The 17,093-nt window shown below is 51.1% G+C and overlaps 1 protein-coding gene across 2 annotated transcripts; it reads right to left on the bottom strand.

The window, feature by feature from the left end:
* Positions 1-3,613: 3,613 nt before the first annotated feature.
* Positions 3,614-16,819, bottom strand: BCL2L11 (BCL2 like 11). Of its 2 annotated transcripts, XM_069787744.1 has the most exons (4): positions 16,714-16,819; positions 16,067-16,430; positions 10,966-11,078; positions 3,614-7,301 (listed from the first exon to the last, which is right to left on the bottom strand). In XM_069787744.1, the coding sequence occupies exons 2-4, from the start codon at positions 16,419-16,421 to the stop codon at positions 7,212-7,214; spliced, it is 558 nt and encodes a 185-aa protein (XP_069643845.1). In that variant the 5' UTR covers positions 16,422-16,430; positions 16,714-16,819; the 3' UTR covers positions 3,614-7,211. The 2 variants fall into 2 exon arrangements, with proteins under 2 accessions (XP_069643845.1, XP_069643846.1); XM_069787745.1 differs by lacking the exon at positions 16,714-16,819 and having other exon boundaries at positions 16,067-16,541.
* Between the last annotated feature and the right edge of the window lie 274 nt (positions 16,820-17,093).

Below are 17,093 nucleotides of genomic sequence, written 5' to 3'. Positions count from 1 at the left end.
TTACCTCTTCACATCCTTCCTTGCGTGCCGGCCTCTTCCAGCCTGCGCCGTTACAGAGACGCCAATTAGAGCCAATTAGCGCCGGAGCCGCGTGCTGGCACGGGCAGCCAAGGGGATGCTCAGGGTAGCTGTGGTTTGCTGCCGTGCGCATTCCCCCCCCCCCTTAGGGAATGGCTATCGCGCCATCTTCCAACTTTATTTCCCCTAATTAATATCCAAGATAATTATGTCTTTGTCAAAAAAATTTTTTGCTTGGCGCATGACGTCCATAATCGCACCGAGATGAAGCATGTTTTAATTAACAGCCCGTGAGGCTGGGAAGCGAAGGCTCCCTGCGTGCCCTTGTGGGAAAATTAATGTACGAGCCTGTCAAAAGGCCGGCAAGGAGAAATTCATCAAATCAGGGAAGAAAAGGCCCCGTATCCCCACGAGGGTCCCTGCCCTCACCCAATCCCGGCCCCAATGAGCCATGCAGCACCAAGCAAGCCATTGCTGCAGCATCTGAGCTCTTCTTGGCTCCCTAGGACCAGCCTTTGTAGGTACGGTGGTGTCGCCAAGAGAAATAACCCCGTAGTCTCACTTTTCTAGGGTAGCTTAAGCATTGCAGGTCGTAATTTTTAAAACTCCCTGGCAAAGACCCAGAAGAGGTTTGGGATGCTCGGGAAGGGCAGCAGAGGCTGGGTAGTGGCTTGCAGGGACCTTGCAGAGCCCTTGCTGGTGGGCAGCGGGAGGGTCCCCTTGGTCCTACCATCCTTGGGCTTGTCTTATACCATATAAATATATGCCCAGCCCCGTTAAAGCATCTATAATGTTACAGCGTCCATAATGCCCCCTTATTGCTTCTAGGGACCTTCCTGGCCTGGCCACAAGCCAGGGCAGCCTGAGCAACCCTGCCTGCAGCCAGCCATCTCCCATCCCTGTCTCCGCTGGGTTTGACCAGAGGAGAGGTTGACCATCCTAGAACCTGCCAGAAACACAAGAAAACCTGCTGGAAACAGTGAGCTTTGTTGCAATATGAAAATCAAATGCAAAGTTCGGTGGGTATTTTTAGCTGTTTAAGGCTGAACAGGTGTTTGAAAGGTCAGATGCGAGTCATTGGAAAAAAAATATATACATTGAGAGCCTGGCAGCATGGCGTTGTCGCTCCTGTGACACTGGATGGACGAGTCATGGCAGCTGTTGACCATTCGGCTCTGCCAAAGCCATGATGTTCAGCCCACGTCTGATGGGTGCTTTGGGTTGTGCGTCCCCCAAGCCCTCCCAGTGGGTGCTACACGTAATGTTAGCAGCCAAACGGGGATCTCATTGTTGGGTTGGGTTGTTTGTCATTCCTGAGGTAGGTAGGGGTTAAGGGATGTGGGAACGTTCCAGGCTGGAGCCAGTCTGGCCAGGCCAAGGTCTTGTGTGTCCTCAACAGTGTGTGCCCAGGGCAGTCATGAGTGTTTGGGGAGGGGGCGAGTGTAGAAAGGCTTCCTTCCAATGGACACGGGGCTCTGGGGCGGTGAAGCTTTCAGACGGCTTTTTCCACAAGCAAAGGTTTTTTTTCCTTTTTGAGGAATAAAGGAAGTTTGTCATCCTTAAAACAAAATTGCATGTCATTTTAATTAGTTACTAAAGCAAAAATTTAAGACCACAGAAAGAAAGGGCCTGTCGCTTGTCGAGGACCCAGATATGTCTTTGGTGGACCTGGGCCATGACCACCTTGGACTTGGCCATGGCCAACCTGAACCTGGCCATGACCAGCCTGGGCCACGGCCACCTTTGATCTTGGCCACGGCCAACCTAGACCTGGTGATGGCCATGCCCAGAAGGAAGATCCTGCCGGCGCCCTGCACCACTGCCTGTGGCCAGCGGGGCAGCGTTTCTCTTCCCTGTTGCCTTGCCAAGGTCACCGGGTTCAGGCAGGCGATGAGCTCCTTCCAACATGAGTCATGGCAAAGATAAATGGAGAGCACGAGGTGGGACAACTTGCCCGCACAAGCCGGTGGGCTCGCAAACACCAACAGGACCAAAGAGCCATGGGCAGAGCGGGGCCAGCAGCTGCCAGAGCCTCGGCTGGGCAATAAAGCCTTTTTTTTTTGAGTTACAGAAGCCCCCAAAATAGCACCTGAAACCAATAAACTTCCCTTTCAGGAACTTCTGTAATTTGAAACACACACAAGAACAAAAAAAAAAAAAATCCAGAATTTTTTTTACATTGCCAACTAGGATTTTTGGGGTTTTTTTTAAATACATTTCAGCTGGTGGGTGCCAGGGTGTGGGAACACTTGGCACAGCAGCACCCGGCTCTGGCTGCGACCTCCTGCGCAGGGGACTTCTCAATCTGCTTTTCCCCCCACAATTTCTTCCTGCCTTTTGGCCTTCCCAGCTGACGCACAGTCCCACTGTGTTGCGTCACACAACACAAACCCCAGCCACCCAGCTGATATTTGGGAAGAAAGTGGCTAAAAATATTCTCCCCCACCGCCCCATGCCCAGCATGGGCCAGCAGCTCATCGCCTTTGAGGAAAAGAAAAAAAATCAAGCCCTGAGCCCACAACCATGCTTAACGGCTTGGCTTATGCCTGCAGCATTGCCGCAGACCTTCAAAATGGGAATTATATGGGATGTCAGGCAAGAAGGGGGAAAAGCAGCATCAGCCCAGGGACGCGGGCACTCAGTGGTGATCATCTCAAATACTGGATGTTTCTGCATGCAATGCTCTCCCTCCCTCCATGACAACCGTATCGATCCTCTTATTTTCCTTATTAGCCTTTAAAACAATTTATTTGGGTCTTCCAGAAGAAGCATGCACGTCCTGGTCCAAGGGGAGCAACCCAAGCCATCCCCATGTGCCTCGGCTGGCCCGTCCCCATCCCACACTCATTCCTGCCACCCCCTCACCCCCCCCAATTTCAGGACCTCTGCCATCACCGCTTATCTGCACAGGAAGCATCCCCTCCTCCCCAGGGTACCTGGCCACCAGACAAGGGGTGCAGACACGGGATGGAGGGCTGAGGCAGAAGGAAGGTTGGATGGTAATTTTCACGAGCAGATTTTGATTCAACTTTAAAATAATAATATAAAGTAAAAAAATAATATAACAAAAATAATAAAATAAAAAGAACATAAAATAATTTTTTAAAAAGTAAAATATAATAAAATAGTACACAAATAATAAAGCCCCATGCTTCCCCAAACTTCTTCAATACCTGTGAAAACCGACTGGGGACAGGGCATGCTGTGAGGGCACAGGAAGGTGCCCAGCAGTCGGGTTTGAGCCCATTGATGCAGCCCATGTCTGCAGAGCCCCATAAATGTGGGGAAAAGGAAAAAAAAAAAACAACCCAACAAAAAACCCAACAAAAACCCCAAGCACTCCCAGCAGGGGCAGCAGTGGTGCCACTCTGGGGTTTGGGAACACTCAAGGCAACATCTTACAAACCAGCTTCATTTAACAGATGCATTTTAGTGTCCCAGGAGCTTCGGAGCACCTCAGAGCAGAGGAAAACACCAGGTAGGCACCCGCATCCTGGATCTGGGGGAGAACGGGTAATAAACAGGGAGAACTGGTGATAAAGCAGCCCTTCCTCAGGTGATCCTCAAGCCCCCAAAGAAAACAGCACTCATGATAAATAGTTGGAAGTTTTTATTCATATAAAACTCATATTAAGAACATAAAAGATTGCATCTTAAAAAAAAAAAAAAGATCTGCAATTATTTACAGCAGTATTGCACAAGTAAAGTGGCAATTACCCTGTCTAAAATTCATCAGTGCAAAACACAAGTAAGCCAGGGAAATTGCAGTAAAAATGCTACATACGCTGGGTCCTGTGAAACGAGTTAGTGATTCATCAGCACATCCGTGTGCGCTGGGGCGGTACCTGATGTTAAAGCTGGTCCAGGGAAAGTGGCTGAGATAGAAGAAAATGTGGCTTTGAAAGGAGAATGGCAAAAATCACAGGGATGTAGAAGCCAAATTCCCACTGAATTTCACTAATGCTGAAGTCTTGGGTGTGCCTAAATCACTACTGGAAAGTGGGACTTAGGCACTTTGAGAAAAAAATAATAATAAATCTCATTATCCAAACCACATCGGTTGCACTGCCAGAAGACAGTGCTTTGGAAGGTGATCCTTATTGCAGGGGCAGGGAGGAGAGAAGGGGGAAACAAAAACTTTACAGGAACTTAAATAAGCAGAAAATAAATATACAACATTTCTACAAGTTACAGCATTATGGAACAGTAGAGTGCATTAATTACACTGGGGAAAAAAAAAAGAATCTACAGTATTTATCAAGTTTAACTCTAAAAAAGTTTAGGGATAAAAAGTAATTTTTTTTTCCTTATTTATAAGCTGTACAAAACTTACATGAGAGAAAGGAAAGGAAATACATTGCACACAGATATTTGGCTCAGATGATGAAAATAATATGGTGCCCTACTCTAATAAATATTCAGGTATTTACAGTTACGGAAAAGAGGAGAAGCATTAACGCATCGTGTGAGATCGCTCGGGAATACATCTGGTTTCCCAGCAACCAAGGAAAACTCTTCATCACATCCTTTTGGCAGAACAGAGACCACAGGTTATGCTTAAAATGACCCGGAGCAGTCAGCCAATGTGGCTAAAATGAGCTTAATCACAATTTTAAAACACCATTCTTCTCTTAGGGGACTTTCAGGGCTTTTTTTTTTTTTTTTCCTTAAACCTCACAACTCTACAGGGGTGAAACCTGGGGTTTGGGGGCTAATTTTCCTATGCCTACCTTTTGGCCAGGAACACCTCCTGTGGAGAAGTCCCGGGCAGGCAGTGCCAATACCTTGATTTTTTTCCCTTAAAATTAATACAATTTTTGTCTCCGTTGTTGGCTGGGGCGGCCCAGCAGGGAGGATGGGGTAAAGTGCTTGGCGTTTCTTTGGTGTACTCCAAGGGACACATTCTGGGCGGCGCGGTGCCAGGATGCTGTAAGGCTGCGAGACCCGAAAGCACCATTTCATCCACTGACAATGGATGAAACTCAGCTAGGAAAAAAAGCTCGTTTGGTTTCCCCCTCTGCTGCCAATTTTTTTTTTTTCTTTTAATTTTATCAACAGCCATGCAATTCCACATAGGTTCCCATGGGAAACCTGTGGCAGCAGCCTCCCTGCTGGGGTTTTCTATATAAATACTACAGGAAAAAAAGGAATGGCTTGAGCACGGCTGGGGCAGCACACCTATGGTGAGCCAAAACCAAGGGGACAAGGAGCAGGAACCTGCCCTGGCCAAGCTTACCAGATGTTTTAACCGCTCACTCTCCACCAGTGCAAAGGTTCTCCCTGCACCATCTCCAAAATACCCTTTCCAAAACATCCCCTGCTCCTGCAACCGATGCTCACCTTGCAGGTCCAAAAAAAGATAATAAAATTTAAAATAAAAATTAAAAATCGCTCCATAATCCTCCAGAGGAGTGCAATGGGAGGCACGCAGCCCCGCACCAAGACCACGGCTCCTCACCTACCCGACAGGCACAGGCAGCCAGTGCATAGAGGTCAGATTGTACAGTTTGTCCATCATTAAAAACACTAATAATCACACATGGCACTCAACAGCTTCTCCCTGCATGCGCATTGCAGGAAAAAACGCTATTGTGGGCTTGGGTTTGGTTATTTAATTTTTTTCTTTTTTTTTTCCTTTTTTTTTTTCCCTATGGTGCTGGTGAAACCAGAAATAAAACCACAGCATTTGGAAGTGGGTTTGAGGACCACCTGCACCAGCCAGAGGAAAGGGACAGCTCCAGAGGCAGAGAGGGGTACATTTGTGCATAGATATGGGGGTGGCCGGAGCAGCCACCCCTCCAAAAGCACCCGCCATGCAGCAACCGCCTGCCCACAAGATGATGAACCGGAGACCACGAGGGGTCCGAGGCAACAGACCTGCTTCTTCTGACAAGCTCTCAGGGCTCCTCCAGGAAGGTGGCAGGGTCTCCAGGTGGAAGGGGAGACGCCCTGGGATGGCATCAAGGGCCTGGTCAGGTCTTCCTGGGGCAAGGAGGGCAGTCTGGGAGGAGACGTGGCAGTCAGTGGGGAGCGGACCCCACACGGCAAGTCCCCGGGTGGATCTGTACCAGGTCGGCATCCTTCGGCGCCTCTTCCAGCTGCATCCCTGCGCACTAGTATCTGGGATCTTCAGGCCGCCAGTCCCATCCTGCTCATCCCCCTGCTCCAGGCTGTCCTGTCCAAACACAGAGAGGATCCCAGGAGAAAAAAAATCCAGCGCCTTAAAAAAATCCTCCTGCATTCAAAAGCAAGGTACAAGTCAGGAGTTAAAACAGTTCCTGAAGTTACGCAGCAGGAGCTGTCGCCTCTGAGTGCAAAGCTGCGGTGTGCTGGGAACTGTTTCTACCTGCCTCCGAAAACGTTTTATTGCTGAATTACTCAGTCACCAACATTATATATTATATTATACAATACATAAGCGTTTTCACAAGTTTTTATATAAAGAATTTCTAAAAAAAGGCAACCTGGTGGATTGTTTTTTTTGTTTGGTTGGTTGGTTGTGGTATTTTGGACCCTGGGAGTCTGACAGCTAAGTCTTGAAATTCAGAGTGTAAAAAAAAAAAAAAAATTAAAAAAAAATCAGTCAGCAGGAAATAGGCTATTTGCATGATGCAAATGAAGGTGGATTTGGGGTAGCATTAGGTATTTACAGGTAAAAGAAGTGCTGATTTAAATCCCTCTGCCCTTCTTCCATCATCACCATCCCTTTTTGTGGGCAAAGGCCCAGGAGGCAAAGGGAGAGGTGAGGGCTCTGCGAGTCTCTGCGATAAGGTCTGCAAGGCAAACTAAGGCGGCTCTGCCCATCAGCTGGCTCAGGCTTTCCTTTTCCCCGCTGCAGGGTTTATCCCAGACAGGCCGACAGGTTTCCAGAAACGATGACAAAAAAATTATTCCATTGCCGTTGAATATTTTCTCTGAGACTCATTTGGAAAAAATAACAAAACAAAAAAAAAAAAGCGAGTTGAGAGAAACGCAGTAAACACGACTCTCGGACAAAATCCTGCATCGGAGAGTCCTAGCAGATCAGCGTGGGATGTCCACTCTCATCTGACGGCCCCCCACCGTGCGTCCTGGGGGAGAGGCTAGGTGGGAGCCGGGCGGCGTGGGGAGCCCCACATCCATCCGTCTGTCCATCCTCCCTGGGCTTTCCCAACGAGTAAATGAGTCCCCATGCCTCAGAATGTGCCCGGCACTCACTGCATCCTCCAGATGAGGCGGATGATGTAACGCAGGAGGCGCAAAATGATGATCTGGGGGTTTCCTGCCTGGTTATCCAAGAAACCCTAAAACAAAAGAGAAAAAAAAAAAAAGAAAAGAAAAAACAAAAAAGACTGTGACTAATTTCCAGCATGAAGCCCCTGTGCTACGAACACCTTGTGCGGTGCCACACATATTTCAGAGGTGCGAAATCAAGCATTTTACAAAGACTGAAAATAAACTCTATGACCTTTCATGTTTTCCTTCAATAAAAAGCTTTATAATACTCAAAGGGTTGAAGCTGCCCACTCCCAGCCATGCTTGCCTTGAAGGCAGCCACCATGGTGCCACTGAACAGGCATGTCACGTGCGAGTCCTACACGTGGGCACAGGAGGCATGCAATGCCGCCAGGGGGTTTGAAACGCGGCAAAGGAGCAGTTAGCCCTAGCACAGTCAAAGGGTTTTAAAAACCACAGTGTGGGAAGGCTGAGAGGAAAAAAATTAAAAATAAAAATCCCTCAGCGAGGAGAGCAGCATCAGTCTCCGCACAGGCAGGTCCCCGCCTGTGGCGCTGCCGCATGAATTTTAGTTCGGAGCGCTCCAGGCGTAACCACCACGTCATTCACAAAACACGGTGAGCCAGACACGGCAACAAAACACTCCTCCCTGGAGCACGGAATCACAACAGTGTACAATGAAAAGAAAAAGGAACAACCACCAAAGGAGTATTTATTTTCAAGCCTTTTTCCTAAGGTGAAAGAGCAGCCCAGAGGTTCCCCCCCCCCCCTACTGTCCCAAAGCAATCTGATTCGGGCTATTTTTAGTGCAGTAAAATCATGCCTGTGCATGCCCCAGAGAGAGAAATTACACCGTTTACACCGATATGCAAACTGCCCTCCCCGCTACGGGGGTGTAACACAGGCAGTCCTATAGCCAGGAGCTGTCACCATGGAGAGATGATGCTCAAGCATCCTCCGGACAGGTACCCTGGGGCATCCCTGCACCCCATGGCATCAGGTCCCCGCATGAGTGGGATTTACCCACCCGGGAACTGTCCCCCCACCAGCACGATGCTAAGCCCACCGCACTGCCTGACTGCCAACACGGCAGAGAGCAAGGAAAAAACAAACAAAAAAAACCACAACAGGCTTAGAGAAGGACGCAAGAGAAATGCCAAAATTGGGTTTTCTTTAATAAAGTGGTATAAAAAAAAATTAGTTGAAACGAGACATTTTCCACCTCTGCAGGCAGTTCGGGTGTGGGCAGCAAAGCTTGGGGCATGCGACGGCAGCCAAGCGATGCACCCTCTGCCGGCAAAAGCCTCAGCATGGAGCTAGTCTCCATGGCTGGAGGGTCCTGTGGCCATCTCTGCTCGCTGGACCTGCAAGCTTTGTCAGGGCAAAGAGGGGCTGGATGGCGAGTTGTCCGATTCCCCATTGTCTTGCCCAAGAGACTGTCCGCAGAGGGGGGTGACGTACAGAGCACACGCAAAGGGCACACCGATGGGGAACGTGATGGGGAACCCGTGGCCCCGACCTGTCCAACAGCTCCGACCTGCCCAGCAAGTGCCGTTTTGGCAGGGCTCTTAGTTCCCCATTTCTAACCTCACACTTAAAGGGCAAACCCCAGCAAGCAGCAGAGCCAGGCACGCTGGTAAGGTGTCCTAACCAACCCTCCTGCCCAAGGGCTCCAGCTCTGCAGCGACCACCCTTTCTCCAGAGCATCCAGGCTGCTTGCAGATGGAAAAGACACCTTTCCACGAAGCAACAACCAAGCACGTTGAGGACAATAATTCTACAGCAACTGCTTAAATGCTCTGAAACCTCCTCGTTTCTGAGTGCAACGAGCAAGAATTCGTCAGATGCTAATTAAGCCAGGTACAAAGTGTTTTTAGGGTCATGCATGACAGCCTCTGCTCATGTCATCTAGCAAGCAGGACGTGGTCCTCTGTGTTTCAGTTCTCTCCCTGGGGCAGCAAGTTGGAAACTCGGCCGCAGCGCTGGGAACCGCCTCATGCAAACCTGTGTGATGCTCTGTGACCAGGTACCTTCATGCCATCCTGCTGCTGGCTTCACCCCCACCCTCTTGGACCTGTGGGGAAAACCCTTTCCCACGCCCCCTCAGCCCCCCCTTAAATTCACACCCTCTTATACACCACACAGCACAGCTCACAGTTTTGTACGCAGCGGTGTGGTGTACACAGTGCAGATTTCCAGTGTGCAAGGCTCCACACAGGACAGCACCAAGGGAGCGGGTCCCCATGAGATAATGCAGGAAGGACATTCCTGCTCATCACAAACCTGTTCACAGAAGGTGCTCAAAGGCCTTGCCTGCACTCCAAATTTAAGGCACTGCTCCAGGAGCCAGTGAAGAGATGGGAGAAGGGACGGCATGGCACTCTGCATTTCTGCCAGCCCTTCTAGATCAGCTTGCTGCCACCAGGTGCCTTCAGCTTTCTGAACACCTGTAGGATCAGCTTGGTCCCTACCTCTCATTGAAAAGGCATCCTTTAAACAAAAAAAGAGGGTATATCACATCACGAGCGATCAGCCTCGATGGGGGAGGTCGCAAGACGAGTGTTCCAGATTTGGGATAAAACACAGCTTATCGCCTGTTTGTTGCGGGTCAGGAAAGCCAGAGCGTTTACAAAGAAAAAGGAGCCGATGGAGAGGTCTCCAGTGAGGCGATGCAGAGAGGCCATGCAGAAGGAGCTGGACCACAGCAGCCTGGCACCCATTTTGAGGGAGAGCCCCTGCCCACAGGCATCACCATACGGACCCTGTGAATGGCAAGGAAACCCACTGCAGGAGTGACTCATGAGCCAGGGAGGACGGATAAAGATCCAGGCAGTCAGCATTTCATCACCAACACTGCTACCTAACATGCTTCTGACTCCTCTTCCCACAGACGAGCACAAGGGTGAGTTGATAGACCAGAAACCACATGCACGAACATGCAGCCGTCAGTAATGTCTGGCAGGCAAGTTACTGGCTAACGATGCTCTTTGGAAAACTACTGTTACTTCATCTCTCTGGGTTCGTTTGGTTTGGGTTTTTTTTTTTTTTCTTATTAATGCCACCTATTTTTGTTGCAACACTCAAAGGTGAGAGAGTTTACAGTCTTATAAATTCACGTTTCAAAACAGCTCTGACAGATTCTTTGTAAGAAAAGTAAGTTATCAGACCAAGTCCATCCCTGTTTCTTATTTCCAACTACACTTCCATGCACGTGATCCTCAGCAGCAGGGATCTGGGAGCACAAAAAGCTGCTGCATTCACTCCCTGCACACTTCCCTAAAAACACCAGTGCCAGCACCTGACTGCTGCCAGGTACTGCTTCCAGAACAGCTCTTCCCAACGCCACCCCAAAAATACCCCAAGACACCCAAACTTTCCCTGCCTCTTAACTTTTAGAAGTTTCTTCCTCATTATTGTCAGGTCCAGTCCCAGTCCAGCAATACACTTTATTGGCCCTGGGGGCTACGAAAGATACTGCGAACTTCGTACCTGAAAGCCTCAAGTCTCAATTTAAAGGTTATTTTTAATTGATTTAATGATGCTGCAGCAGCAGATGACTCGCCGGCGCAGGCAGCACACCCCTGTGTCCAGGCGAACACAACCACCCGCGCATCCTTTTCTACATTTGAGTGAATGAAACATTCACCACAGAACTAGTTTCCAGAGATGATTAAGCTTTTCCCTTTTAGAGACAGTGCGCAAAGAAATGGAAAGTGAAAAGATGAAAGTTACCCTTCTTGGACAATAGGAGGCATTGAACTCATCTCCAATGCGCCGCAGCTCCTGTGCAATCCAGATTTCGGGCTGTACATCTTCTGCTAGCGAGTGAGACTGCCACCGGGAAGCTGCACGGAACAAAACCAGAGCATTTAAAATAGATGAACAGCAGAAAAATAAATACTCTATTAAACTTGGCAAGAGTCGATAGACTACTACTTTTTTTTTTAATTATTACTCTCTTAAAATTTTTTTTAAATGCAGTTCGTACAAGTTGTACAGGTGCCAGGCTGCTGGGGCCTGCACATGGTATGCAGCACAAATGGGACTCGTTGCATAAGAAGTGCATTGCAGGACAGGCTTTTATTCCTTATTATTTTTATATTATTATTATTAATTAGGCTTTTATTCATTTGGGTTTTTTATTATAGGCTTCCCTTAAGAGCATCTCCTCTGGTGTATCCAAGCTTTGGTCCCCTATTAAATAGGGAGGAAAGCTGAGATGCCACTCACCAATTTCTTTCCCTAGCAAAACCTTCTCTTTCCCTCTCTCTAAATAACCTTCTTTTCTTGCAGGCACAGCAGCAGCTCCTTCCCTAACCTTAAAAAACCTCTGTCTGGATAGTTTAATCACATTCTCACATTTCCTCCCCAAACCTTTCTGAAGTGCCCAACAAGAAAAAGGAAAGCGAACGGTTTTGTCATACTGAGAAGAAAGCCACAACTGGATTTGTACGCCGAGAAACCCTGCTTCCAGCAAACTGAAGGACTTTCCATCCGCAGGAGGGAACCGGGACGGCTCGCCTCTCAACAGCATCTTCCTGCACTTTAGCAGAAAATAAACTCAACGCAAGAAAACAGCGCTGGCTTATATGAGAAAAAAAGAGCTAATGTATCAATTATACTGTACTATACATAACTAACTCAGTCTGCATTTTAAGAAGTTATTAGACATGTGATAAAGCCACCGTGCAATCCCCCCAAAAGCCAGGGGAGAAGGGAGCAGCCTGTGTGATCCAGGCAGGACCTCATATGGTACCTGTGCTGCCTCTTCCCCCTCCCGCAAACCCAAGTGCAGGATCCAAGCAAGAATCACAGCCTTAAGGAAAAAAAAAACCACAAAAAACACACAAACTAAACAAAAAAAATAAAACAACTTCACACAACCCCCCCAAAAAAAAACCACTGCACAAAACAAAACAGAGCGTTTTGGCACGACAGCTTAGAAGGAATCACAAGGGAATAGAAATAGCTTCCAATCTCAAAATATTCAAAGGATTAGTGGGGCAGTAAAAAAAAAATTTATTTTTTTTTTAAATTTAAATAAAAGCCTGGCTCCAACCTGACTGGAAAATGTATTTCCGAGCCAAACGAGCACTGCTTGGCTCAAGGATCTGTTTTGTTTTCACGCTGTAGTAGCGCAGGAGTAGTACCCGCCGCCTGCCCAGGGACGGCCCCGGCGTATTTATTTTCCTCGCTGGTGAATGAAACACGGCGCAGCCCTCGCGATACTCCACCCCGGCGCTCCGGGAACGCAAACAGGATTTCGGCCAGGGCGGGGCAACCATCTGAAATCCCACCACTGGCACCAGAGCCAGCCCCGGGCTGCCTTTCCCGGCAAGAGCTAAGCTAGAAAAAAAAAAAAAGGGGGTGGGGGGTATGGAGATAGGAAAAAAAGATGTGAGGAGACCTGGGGATGCAGAAAAAACTGCGTGGGGGAGAGGTACTGCTCCCTCTCCATCCTTTCCCCCTGCCCCAGCATCACACCCAAGAGCTCATCCGTTCCAGAGATGAAGGCTGGGGTTGGTGGCTGAGAGCGAAATCGGGCTGAGGTTTTCAGAAAGGACTTTCTGTGGTGCTGCCGAACAGTGGCGTCAAAAGGGTCCAGTCATAACTGGTCCCAAAACCTGTCAGAGGTGCTTTCAGGGGGCCCCCAGTCATACCGCAAGCCGCTGCCCGCCACCGACGGCAAGACGGCTGCCGTGGGGATGGGGACAAACCAAGAGGCCACCAGCACCCCCGAGATGTCTGCATCTCACTCTAGCCCACGGGATGCTCCGGCTGGGGACTGGTGCAGTGATGCTGTGGTCCCTGCTTAGAAGGAAAAAAACAACCAACCCCAAACTGCACCTCCACCTCCTGGTCCTGGTCATCCAAACCTCCCTGGAGAAAACCTCCTCGGAGAACAGCTTCACATGAACCATGTGCGGAGCTCAGGGAAAAACAGGAGCAGCTCCCGAAACGAGAGCAACAGGAACAACATCGCCAGCTTCTCAGCTCAAGGCTTCCCCTCCCACTTAAATTCACCTATTACACCCAGAGGACCTCCTTAGCAGGCAAGGAGAATGCACGCTGCTTCTCTCCGCTCTTCCGCAGCCCAGGAAAACACACTGGGAAAACCCACTTAAGGAGTGCTTGCAGGCGCCTGCTCCAAATACATCCCCAAAACCTGTGTGCACTCCCGTGCCTTTAGACAGAGCTGCTCTTTGAACACAAAGCCCGGCGAAAGAAAATTATCAGCTCCTGCTAAGAGCCAAAGACTTGAAATATCGGTCTAAGAGTCACACAACCCCACCAAAGGGTGGGTTTCTTGTCTTGGGTGACTTTATGGTGAGCGCTCCCGGCAGGGTAACCACCACCCCTACCATACTCTTCTGCAAAAGTAGGTTCATTTTTTTCCTTGTACCTTCCCCAGCACAGACAAATAAACTCATCCCTGCTCCTTTCCTACTCAGCCCCAAAAGCATCTTCCTAGATAACGCGCAGCCGGCACTGCAACCCTTCCCACCTCCCATCCGAGAATATCCCCTCGCTGCTTTTGTCTCATTTCCCCCAAAAATGGCTTTGGAGGCGGCTGGCTGTACCCCCTTGCACTGTCAGAGAAGCGAGACAGCCCAAAGCATCGCTGCCTGCCACCTCCCATGCCAGAACAACTCTTTTCTCCAGCAATTAGCGCTCACTCACACACCCGAACACAACTGAAGGCATCCCGTAATTCCCCAGGGCTGCCTCCACCTTTTTTGTCTGGCAGGCACATTTTCAGTGCTTAATTACTATTTGGGCCGTCAGCACTGAAAACTTTGGGGAAGGTTTTACGAGATTTACAAGAGGCAGCTTCAGGGCAGAGCATGAGCTTGCTTTGCTCGACTAGCCTTGGAAACAGTCCACTGCTGCCCACGGGAGAGGCTGAGAGCACCTCTTGCACACAAACTGCTCCTGCTTACAGGAAATGCCTGTTTATTATTATCATTATTATTAAAGGCCACTTGCTTATGCTTCCTAGAGAAGCTCTCCATCTCTCAGCCCGCAGCCAGTGCCTTACAACAGATAAAAATCAGTGCATGAAAACACAACAAAAAAATCATACCCTTTGCTTCCTTGCAGAGGGACTGACCCATTTCCGCGCGGAAAACTTAATGGCATGCATCCAGCGGGACACCGCCAAGGCAAGGGGACCGAGGAAGAGGTGTGCAGGGCAAACCCACAGCCCTTTCTCCGGACAAGCTGCACAGTAAGTCACAGCCTGGGAGTTGCAGTCCCTGACCAGGGATAAAACAGCTCCGCAGATCCACACTCCCAGCTTAATTGTGTTTTGAGAGTAGCCAAGGGTCCCATTTAAATAGCTCGAGTATTTTCCATTTGCTTATAGCTGTTTAGGATGATGCCCGTAGCAACAATAACAGAAGAAAAGCTCCACTAAAACCAGCATTTCAACAGCTTTCCTACAGCAATCAAAAAGCAGGAGCTCAGAAAAATCAGGGAAAACTTCAATTTCTTCCTGGAGCACCAAACAAAAAACCCAAAACAAACAGAAAAGTGTTACTCGCTGCTAAAACGTTGGCTGCGGCTCTCCCTGCTGAGGAACTCCAGCACCCTTGCCTGGCTGTGCCACGTGTGTTTGCGCTACGTGAAGTTGTGAAACTTGCATTAAGCTGTAATTACTGCAATAATGTCAGAAAATCTTTCCTAAGGGCATATTACAGTAAGCCCTCTGCAGCTGTAACCACAGCCATTAACCAGGGAGAAAAAAAAACAACAAAAAAAGAACATGTTTTGATCATATAAAGCTTGGAGTTGGTGTTTGTTATCCCCCGAGGAGCGCTACCGATGCAATACCTGCCTCACTTCTACCTTCCCCTGGTTTCGCCCGGTGGAAGTTAAAAGGTTTCCTCCAATTAAGAGGAATTAATCACGAGAGGGGAAAGGCATCACTGGATGGCTCGAGGAGCTCCGGCAGGCGTGTTTTCCCCACTAGAGGCTTCAACCCAGCCTTACCTGGTAAGCCACATGTAAACACACGCCCGCCCGCCACCACGCTGCTTTCAAGCATCAATTTTGGGTTTCACCAAAACAAGCGGGAGTTGTACGACCCTAGTGCCTATGACACCACGTGGCTTGTGAAGAAACAGGAGCAAAAAACCGAGCGAGGAGTCACCCACCTTGCAGCAGTGCACAAACCCTGGCAAAAAGCAGTGCGTAAAGCTGTGCAAGCAAGCAAGCCCTGGCTAGGAAGCTGAATTAAACAACTCTGTCCCCTCCTCCCCAGGCAGGGACTAACCCATCCCGGAAAAGAATAAAAATAATAATAATTTTTTTTAAAAAGTGCTGGATGAGTGGGTGTTCCCCGGCACCACTTTTGCTCGGTGGGCCCAGCCAGCTTGCAAAAGTCCCACACCCCTGGCTGCCTGGGCAAGTGTCCAGCCAGCCGCCAGCCCCGAATTGGCTGGGTCACCCGCTGCCAGCCCCCCGGCGTGCCCCACAGCTTGCCCTGGCCCCCGCGCTGCCTTTTGCCACCGTCCCACAGGTTCGGTGGGCGTTTGGCCCAGGGTACCGCTCCGGCACGGTGCTTGATGGCAGCCAGCATCATCCCGCAACACCAGACAGGTGGGATGCGGGAGGTGTCGCTGCAGGTGTGTTGCGCGGCTACAGAAAAGCTGCGTTTCACATCTTTTGATGGAAAAAAACCCAAAAGATGGTGAGGAGCGGTGCTGCCAGGCAGGGGATGAAGAGGATGGCGATGGGAGTCCAGTGGGCTGGTTTTGGGCACGCTGATGGGCGCAGCACTCCCACCCCCACTCCCAAAAAAAACCCCAAACACCAAAAAAAAAAATCTTACCCATGGCGCTGAGGCAGTGGCTGAGGGCCTGGCAGGGCGGGCTGGGGGTCTGCGTGGCCTTGTCGCAGCTGAGGGGCGCGGGGCTGCGCTCGGCGTCGAAGGAGAAGTACCCGCTGGAGGAACGCGACAGCAGCGGCGACCTCCGCACGAAGATGAAGAGGGGAGAGCGGGTAGCGAAGGGACCGGGGCTGGCGGGCGGGCCCCTCGGCGGAGGCCCCGCCGTGGCGGCGGAGCCGGGCAGAGCCGCGGGAGCTCCGGGGCGCAGCTGCGCGGCCGGGCCCGGCCCCTCCGCCGGCGGTAGCCGCCCGCCTTCGCCGTCGCGTTGCGCTTTCACCTCGGGGGGTTGCTTGGCCATCGGGGCTGCCTGCGGGCGGAGCGGGGCGGCGTGAGGCGAGGAGCGGCGCAGCGGCGGGAGGCGAGGAGGAGCGGAGCCGCCGCCGCCGCCGCCGCCGCCTGCCCCGTCCCGGCCCCTCCCGCCCCCCCGCCCGGCCCCATTGTTCTACCGAAAGTGCTGAGGCGGCAGCTCCGCGCCGCGCCGCCCCTCCGCTCCCCCCCCCGCCTCGCCTCGCCTCGCCTCACCCGCACCCCTCCCTCCTCCTCCTCCTCCTCCTCCCCCTCCCTCCCTCTCCCTCCCGACCCCCTCTCACGGTGCTCCCCGCCGGTTAGCGGCGGCAGCGAGGCGCCCGGGCCGCGGTGGCTGGCGGCGGTGTGTGAGGCGGCCCGGGCCCTGCCCCTACCCCTGCGCCTGCCCCGGGCTCCTGTACCGCCTCCAACCCCGCCCCGTGTTTACAGCGCCGCCGCGCCCCGGCGCGGGACCGGCGAGCGGAGGAGGGCAGCGGCGGTGAGGGCGGGGTACCCGCCCTCACCGCCGCTGCCCTTCTCCGCTCGCCGGTCCCGCGCCGCTCCCCGCGCACCGCACCTGCGCTGGCGGAGCGCGCGCTGCCCGTGTCCTCCCGTCCCCCCGACACCGTGCACTCGCACCCCGTCCACACAGCGCGCGCGTGTCACGTGCGCACCGCCCCCTCCC

Source organism: Haliaeetus albicilla, chromosome 7 (genome assembly GCF_947461875.1).
Source record: "Haliaeetus albicilla chromosome 7, bHalAlb1.1, whole genome shotgun sequence".
In the NCBI taxonomy this organism is placed as follows: Eukaryota; Metazoa; Chordata; class Aves; order Accipitriformes; family Accipitridae; genus Haliaeetus; species Haliaeetus albicilla.
The sequence above is the reverse complement of the archived record's forward strand: the minus strand, read 5'-3'. Positions and strand labels throughout refer to the sequence as shown.

Coding starts and splice junctions, on each gene's coding strand:
- BCL2L11 (XM_069787744.1), bottom strand. CDS start 16,421: ATGGCCAAGCAACCCCCCGAGGTGAAAGCGCAACGCGACGGCGAAGGC. Junction 11,079..16,066: donor CCACTGCCTCAGCGCCATGG/GTAAGATTTTTT, acceptor TGTTCCGTGCAG/CTTCCCGGTGGCAGTCTCAC. Junction 7,302..10,965: donor CCTCCTATTGTCCAAGAAGG/GTAACTTTCATC, acceptor CTTTTGTTTTAG/GGTTTCTTGGATAACCAGGC.